The 8,892-nt window shown below is 43.4% G+C and overlaps 1 protein-coding gene across 1 annotated transcript; it reads right to left on the bottom strand.

The window, feature by feature from the left end:
• Positions 1 to 770: 770 nt before the first annotated feature.
• On the bottom strand, positions 771 to 1,376 carry RNASE9 (ribonuclease A family member 9 (inactive)). The gene has a single exon (XM_021695703.1). It carries the CDS (start codon positions 1,374 to 1,376, stop codon positions 771 to 773), a length of 606 nt encoding a protein of 201 aa, XP_021551378.1.
• Between the last annotated feature and the right edge of the window lie 7,516 nt (positions 1,377 to 8,892).

Below are 8,892 nucleotides of genomic sequence, written 5' to 3'. Positions count from 1 at the left end.
AAGCCACATCTACTGGCAAGTGAGGAAAGGAATTGTAAATAAAGGTGACTGTGCCAGAAAGTGAGGAATCGTTTGGAGTTTTGTGAACAGTGATGTCTAATCTAAAGCAAAGATGTGGGAATCTACAAGCACAGCATTGGACAATTGAAAAGTACTTCGGGGAACTTGCTATCCTGAATATTTAGGTATTTATCCTGAGATGTCTCCTATTAGAATCTACACCTTCATGTTCTCATTGAGTATTTCATTGTATGGAAAGAACAGAACAAGTGAAATGTCTAGAAACATAGTACTGGAAAGTTGAATTGCACAATTTCTTGAGGAGCTTTGATTTCTTTTCCCTTCAAATTATGTTACAGAAAAAGGTATTTCCAAACCCAGAAACCCCGCATAGCCATACCGGATACACTTCACTAGGTCAATGCATTTCATTAGTTCTACTGAACCAGAGATTCACATGAATACAACTCAGGAGCACACTCTAGACTATCATTTCCCGTTCCTCTTGGGAGCTGGCTCTTCCTTCACTGCAGGCATTCATCCTCATAACACACTCAAAATATGCTAAATTTCTTGACCTGTTTGAAACCACATCTCAGAGGGCCATCGATGAACTTAGCCCACGTCGCCTTTGCATGGTGTGAGGAGAAGGGAAGGAGGTGGATGATTAAAATGAATGGGATCAAGATGGCCATTCTCGACTTTAACTTGCAAGGATCAGCATGGGCAGGTGACATCCTCCGACTCCTGATTTTTTAGGGAATGCTCTTTTAGAACGGCCACTGCGCTTCATTGCGGAAGAGGCTATTATCCTTGACATCAGTATCTAAAACCATAATATCATTTACGTAAGCAGGAATAATTTCTTGAATATCCTCTTGCCATTGACAAGTGATAAGGACATGGCCCTTCCTATAAGAAGATTCATATTCACAGTCTGACATTCTAGCTCCTCTCGTTAAATTACAATACACCCCTTCTACTAGTTGCCTGCTCCTGTGACATTTCTTAACTCCATTCTTACAAGGCACAAATACGTTTTTACAGATCTTTTGCAAGTCCTCATATGCTGTTTGGAGGAAGAAATGTTCTCTGACACAACGGAATTTGTCGTGAACATTTTTCATCTTCATTTCATCAGTACAGTAGTCTGGATCAATTAGTGGTCTTTCAGGATCGATAATCGTACGTCTTTGGAAAGCCTCCTTGGTCAGAGGTTTGGCAGGTCCTGAGCTGTGCAACTCCTCCAAGTAATCTTCAAACTGTTCTATCTCTTCCTCTGACTTATTGAGACCGACACGCAAAATCTTAAATTGTAGTGGCTGCAGGAGCAGAAGCAGCAGAGCCAGGGGCCGCGCGGCGATCAGAGTCGGCATGTTCTCCGTGGGGCGGGGGGGACTAGGAGAGAGAAGGAGATGGGGGCCCTGCGCCACTGTGCCTGCTTCTGCCCCCCAGCAGCACGTGTTCATTTCTGCCACTTATTGCTGTTCTGCGCTCTAAGGCTTTGGGCAATTTTCCAATTGACAACTCGGCATATATTTCAATATTCTGAAACATGGACTGAAAAGTAGCCTTCCCATGCCCCTAGTCAGTCTAGAAGACTGTGGACGTGGGAGGAGAAGGGGAAGGAAGGAGGGAGAGAAAGGGAGAGAGCAGGAAACAAGGAAGGATGAGGAAGAGAGCAAAGGAGAGATGGAGGGCAGGACAGCAGTGGGGGGAGAGAGGCGGGGAGGAGGCTCCCGGGCTGCCGCCCTCTGGAACAGTTGTGTCTGTCCCCTTCTTAGGAGTTGTGAACTTGCACTGCAAAGAGCCGTAAGTCATCCTCCCTCCCCTCCCCCTGCTGTCCGGAGGAAGATTCTTCATCTTAGGACTCGTCCTCTGGCTCATCTCTGATGGTAGCTGCCCTGGGAGAAGGGATCAAGCCAGGAACCTTGGGTCAGAGCATCACCGTCTGCTGCTTCTTTGTGTGTCGGCTTTCACCACGACCTCATTGCCGGGAGCTGCTCGGTCCACTGTGCAGCCTCCTCTGACCACTCAGGTGCATCACTTACCTTGTTGTGTGTGTGTGTGTGGTGGGGGGGGGGTTCATCCTATCTTGTTCTCTCCGGTAGACTTCCTGGTTTTGCTGTGACCAGGTTTCACATCCCTAATCTCCCTCCACCCTGTGTGCCTGTTCGGCAGTTATGGTAACCTCACCATCAGAGATTTCAGTCCTTACTTTCCGGCCTCTCTGTGAGTCCCCCTATCTGTTCACCCCACAGCAGCCTGCACCAATATCCCCCAGGACTTTAAATACACGTGAGCAAGTGTCTTTCCTACGCAAATGTGTAAAACTGAGATGACTTACATTTTTAAAAAATTGTACTACTTTAGGGGCACCTGGGTGGCTCCGTTGGTTAAGCATTTGACTCTTGATTTCGGCTCGGGTCATGATCTCAGGGTCGTGGGATCGAGCCCCGAGTCGGGGTTCCGCGCTGAGTGTGGAGCCTGCTTAAGATTCTCTTTCTCCCTCTCCCCACCCCTTTCTCTCTCAAAAAAAATGGTCCTACTTTAAAAAGAAATGAAAACATCGAATTTGGTACATACTGATGAAGCATGTTATTACTAAGCTTCATGGTCATGATGTTAAATAATTTATAACTTCCCTTGCAGGAGCCTGAGCAGCAGTAACACGTGTCGTGGGAATTGTGCCCCATTGCTAGACATCAGGGCATATAGTCGGCCCTTTAGTGCAAAGTGTCAGCTTTCACAGGGAACTCCTGGGCCTAGCTATCATTTTCCACTTCTTTTTCTTTCTTTTTTTTTTTAAGATTTTACTTATTTATTTGACAGAGAGAGACACAGTGAGAGAGGGAACACAAGCAGGAGGAGTGGGAGAGGGAGAAGCAGGCTTCCAGTGGAGCAGGGAGCCCGATGTGGGGCTCGATCCCAGGACCCTGGGATCAGGACCTGAGCCGAAGGCAGACACTTAACGACTGAGCCACCCAGCACCCCTCATTTTCCATTTTTATTCCAAATCTGGCTGTTAATCATGAACTCTCCAAGGAGGCTTTCCTCCCAGAGAAAGGTAAGTACCTTAGGAACACTGGAGAGCAGGTTTCCAGGCCTACCTCTGCCTGTGGCCTCTTTACCTCGTTCAGTCTTTGTCTTGTCTGTGCTTCAGAGAATGGATGTTTCCAGGTCTGGGCTGGAGAGATCCTAATATGGCGGGTACTGGCTTCCCCTAAGAGCACAGGAGCTTGGAGTGGAAAGGGAGAAAAACAGGTCTGAGCAGCTGAAATACATACATTCTTGGGGTCACCCCAAAATAAAATAAAAATAATAAATAATAATGGCTGATGTAATGAGCAGTGATGTGCCAAGCCCTATGCTAAGCACTATATATATATATATATATATATATATATATATATATATATATATAACCATTTTCATCATCCAAACAACCTTTGATAAACATGTTGTCTTTTAGTATTGTTTTTGTTTGCATTGTAATTAGCATCTCTTTGTGAAAGGAGGTTGCTTAAAATTTTACCCTGGCTCCGGCAGAACCCTGGCTCAAGCCCAGGTCACAAGTCTTTCTGAATGTCCACATCTCTGCTCTCCACTGCAATTCTATGGCCCTCATCAGTCTAGTTTCCCTTCCTGAGGCTAATGTGTACTTCCTTCTCCATGCTGTCTTTGTAACTATTAGTAGAGACTAACAGAAACAGAGAGATCACAAAAGTGGCCAGAACTAGAACTGTCTTTGAACCACTAGGATGCTGTGAGAAATTGGCCGCCGTGCCACGGAGCCTATCTGTGCTGTTGCAGGAGCAGGGTCCTGGGTTGTCTTACTCCTCTGTGCCCCTGGCAGCCTGAGGGATTCTCTAATACTCATAACCCGCACACCCGGACTGACGTGCAGATGCAGACGGAGAGCCTCTGATTCCAGGTTGGATGCAACCCGTGTGTACGTGAGTAGAAAAAAAATCAGAGAATGGAGGGGTTAAAGAAAGGCAGATGTTGGGGGACACGTGAGCAAGTGGAGAGAACAGGAAGAGTGAAGGCAGGAGAGCAGAGAATCGGACTGGGAGGAAAAACTAGCGGTGTTGTAAGAGTGGGCAGTCTTGGTGTGACCAGATTCAGAAGCCCTTCCTCCCGTCCCTGCTTGCACACTCTCATCAGACTCCCCCAGGGAGTATCTTCAGGAGAGTGAGCCCATTGTGACAGTCCAGGGAGCTCAGCACACAGTGCCATAAAGGAGAGCCTGGAGCCTCTGCGGCGTCTTGGGCTGGAGCGAACAGGACAGCAGGTGCATGGACAGCAGAGCTCAGGCTCCTGCTGAGGACACGCATCACGCCCTGCCTGGGACACCTCCTTGGTTCTTATATCTTAAACTTCTTAATCCTTTATTTATGAATTCAACTTGTAGTTTCATCCTTGTCAAAATCCTTTCTCAGCCGAAAATATATGCATTTTCGCTTCTGTTCCATTTTGCGACTTTTATGGATTTTTTAAAAAAACTTAAGGGGCGCCTGGGTGGCTCAGTTGGTTAAGCGACTGCCTTCGGCTCAGGTCATGATCCTGGAGTCCCTGGATCGAGTCCCGCATCCGGCTCCCTGCTCGGCGGGGAGCCTGCTTCTCCCTCTGACCCTCCCCCCTCTCATGTGCTCTCTCTCTCTCATTCTCTCTGTCTCAAATAAATAAATAAAATCTTTAAAAAAAATAAAATAAATAAAAAATAAAAAAACTTAAGTCTTTGACCCATCTGGAATTTATTTTTAAGTATAGTGAGAGGTGGGTTTTGTTTTCACATGATTTGTTCATAATCCCAGTACCAGTTATTTGGGGAATGAAATCCATTCTCTCACCTCTTATGTATGTATGTGTCTTTAAACAATTTTTTTAGAGTCGACGCTTAGCCGACTGCACCACCCAGGCGCCCCTCTCACCTCTAATTTAAAAGTTACCTTATATATTAAATAATTCTGTTTCTGAACTACCTATTGTGTTTTGATGATAGTTTTATCTATTCCTGGGCCAGTAATATGCTTTTACTTATTTTCTTTTTATAAAATATTTTAATATCTAATAAAACAACCCCCATGCATTCATCTGCTTGTTCAAAAGTTAGCACAGAGAGGACAGAAAGTAGATGAGTGGTTGCTTGGGGCAGAGGGTACGAATGGAGATGAGCAGTAAATGGGCAAGACAGACAGACAGAGACAGAAACAGAAAACACAGAACAGGGACGCCTGGGTGGCTCAGTCATTAAGCGTCTGCCTTCAGCTCAGGTCATGATCCCACGGTCCTGGGATCAAGCCCCACATCGGGCTCCCTGTTCGGCGGGAAGCCTGCTTCTCCCTCTCTCACTCCCCCTGCTTGTGTTCCCTCTCTCGCTGTGTCTCTCTCTGTCAAATAAATAAATAAAATCTTAAAAAAAAAAAAGAAGAAGAAGAAGAAAACACAGAACAGATGGCATTGAAACATGCTCATAGGATGTTTCTTTTTTTGCCTGGAAGCCTCACAGCAGAACCACTTGACCTCCCTATGGGTTACAGATTCCTTGGTTTTTCCTCAGACCTCATTAATCAAAATCTCTGTGAACGGGCCCATACATTCGCACTGTTAACAAACGCACAAGGTGAGTCTTAGCCCAGGAAAGTTTGAGAAGCACTTCTTTAGTATACATAAAAATGTAATTTATGATATAAAAAACATCCCCAAATAGTGGGGAAAGTGTTAGGCCTTTTCAGTAAATGTTTTTGGGAAAAAAATGAGATGCATTGCTTTCACCTTTTGGCTATTGTGAATAATGCTGCTTTGAACATGAGTGTACTCTGATTGAGTCCTACTTTTCCTCAGTGCTTTGAAACTTGCTTGGGAGGGTTAGGGAAGCTTAGATTTATAGGCAGGGAAGAGCCTGCGAGAACTTGTGGGTCCTGAGCTTCTTCTATGATGCAGGTCCTGGGTCCCTGATCAGGACTCTGTATTTAACCACTATTTTTACCAAAGTAAAAGATTGACATGAGTCATAGGCCCCTTAGGTAGACAAATACATATTTCAGAGAGATTATTAAGTTGTCTTTTAAAAGTAGATCATTTTTAAAATGCAAGATTTTTAACAGATCTTACAATGAGGCATCAGTGGATTCTGATCATATAATAGTTATATAGCCTCAGTCACAAAAGGAAAAACTAAAAGTGTATCTTTCAAATTGCCAAAAATTATGGGCAATCATGCATTTGTGATTAGAATGAAAAAGTTGGCAAATATAATGCAAAGCTTTAAAAAGCTGATAATTTCCCCCTAGTTTTAATAGGTAGAATTCTATTAATTTATATGGAAACATGGACAGCAAGCTTTATTTAATAGAGACAAAAATTTGAAATTTGAAAACATAAATATCCAAAAATTATAGGAAAAGTTAAATTGGGGGCGCCTGGGTGGCTCAGTCGTTAAACGTCTGCCTTCGGCTCAGGTCATGATCCCAGGGTCCTGGGATCGAGCCCCGCATCGGGCTCCCTGCTCTGCAGGAAGCCTGCTTCTCCCTCTCCCACTCCCCCTGCTTGTGTTCCCTCTCTCACTGTGTCTCTCTCTGTCAAATAAATAAATAAAATCTTAAAAAAAAAAAAAGTTAAATTGAGTCTGACATGTTCATAAATATGATAAAAACAATAATAACCATTGCGATAAGAGCTAATATTTGAGATAGTATTCTATAGTCATGCAATTATATATTCTTTGGATTGTTTTCCAGAATTTACATATATATTAATCAATGAAATTTTAAAAATATGAGATATTTTTAATATTATACTAGTAGGACTGTCTGGTTACAACTTACAGAAGTGCCAAACAAATTAACTTAAACATAAGAGGAACTGTATTAACTCACAGAAAACAAGTCCAAGAGGCACAGTGGGATGAAGAAATGAAGTCCTTCGCTACAGTCTTGTTTTCTCTCTTGCTCCACTGTTTTCTATGCTAACTCCATTCTCATGCAGGGTCTCTCCATGTAATGGCAGAGAAAATCATTGTCACCTTTATAGCCTACATTAAGGGTCACAGGAGGAAGTGTCCTGCTCTCCCACTTCCATTCAATCTCGAAAATACTTTACTGATTGGCTTTGTTCCTGTCATATGCATAAATCCAGGAATGTGGGGTCCTCCGATTGGCCAACCTGAAACTCATGTCCTCCTTTGAGAAGGAAAAACAAAATCACAGAATTAAAACTCCAGCAGAGGAGTGCCTGGGTGGCTCAGTCAGTTAACTGTCTGTCTTTGGCTGGGGTCATGATCTGGGGGTCCTGGGATGGAGTCCCACATCAGGCTCCCTGCTCAGTGGGGGAGTCCACTTCTCCCTCTCCCTCCCGCTCCCCCTGCTTGTGCTCTCTCTCTCTCTCTGACAAACAAATAAAATCTTAAAAAAAGAAACTCCACCAGAGGGGCCCCTGGGTGGCTCAGTCAGCTAAGCATCTGGGATCGAGCCCCACGTCGGGCTCCCTGCTCAGCGGGGGAGTCTGCTTCTCCCTCTCCCTCCCGCCCTCATGCTCTCTCTCACTCTCTCTCAAGTAAATAAATAAAATCTTAAAAAAAAAAAAGGAAAGAAAAACTCCAGCAGAATTCCAGTTGCTGACAGAAGGGTTATTCCCTGCAACACAAGAAAGGAATGGAAACCAAATACAAGAGTAGCAAATGTCCATTACCAATGGCCAGGAGAAAAATAAAACATTAAATTATATCTACAACATGATCCAAATTAATGGAAATATAGATTACATGGTGGGGGGGGGAGGGAACCAAAACAAAACCTCAATAAACTATTATTTCTGAATGGTTGATTTCTTATTGTTATCTTTAAAGCTGTCTATTTTTCGAATTTAAAATAAGTAATCCTAAAGAAATGTCACTTAAATGGATTTTTTAAAGAGCTGGCTTGGGCATGTTCTTAAATGTTAAGTGCCAATTTCTCAGATTGCTGCATTTTTTTTTTTAAAGATTTTATTTATTTATTTGAGACAGAGAGAATGAGAGAGAGAGAGCGCATGAGAGGGGGGAGGGTCAGAGGGAGAAGCAGGCTCCCCGCCGAGCAGGGAGCCCGATGCGGGACTCGATCCAGGGACTCCAGGATCATGACCTGAGCCGAAGGCAGTCGCTTAACCAACTGAGCCACCCAGGCGCCCAGATTGCTGCATTTTGATATCAGTGAACTTCCACTTTTTTCAGCATCAGGAAAAGTCAGTTCCTTAGTTTGAGTGGTTAAGCAAAGATAAAACCTCAGTCCTTAGAATTAGACTTACCTTTATGAGTAAATCCCAGAGCATCTCTTAGTTGAATTCAGTAAGAAAAATCTAGCCACCTTCACATTTATACTTTCCATAAACATTTTGAGGCAATATTTATGCTTCTGACCTTTACTTCGACAACCAAACTGAGAATGATGTCAGGTTGAGAAAATCTAGAGAAAAATGTGATTTTTGTGGGTCATAAAAAGATCAATGACTTTCTTTTCTAAATCCAACATATCTGCACCAAAACCCCAGCTCTTAAGGGTGGCAGTAAAACTTACCTCTGTTAGTATTTTAAGTGTCTTCTGCCTTTCTTACTTAATTAGGAAAGTCAAAGTATCGGAAGTTGTCCTGGTAAAACAGAAAGTTCAGTTGTGGTATGTGGGTGTTGAGTGGAAACATCACAATTTTTCTTGCTGTTACAAATTGTCTTGATATGGAACATAGTGTTGTTGTTGCCTCACCTTCTAGATCATATTTTTAAAACTTAACACAAAAGCCACTAACATCCCTTGGAGCCATCAAGACCCCAAAGTATGACAATTTCTTGTGCTATGAAGAATTTCTCTTTCATCAGTGTACTGTTTATCATATGTGTGGGAGAAAACCACACACATG

Source organism: Neomonachus schauinslandi, chromosome 9 (genome assembly GCF_002201575.2).
Source record: "Neomonachus schauinslandi chromosome 9, ASM220157v2, whole genome shotgun sequence".
NCBI lineage: Eukaryota > Metazoa > Chordata > Mammalia > Carnivora > Phocidae > Neomonachus > Neomonachus schauinslandi.
The sequence above is the reverse complement of the archived record's forward strand: the minus strand, read 5'-3'. Positions and strand labels throughout refer to the sequence as shown.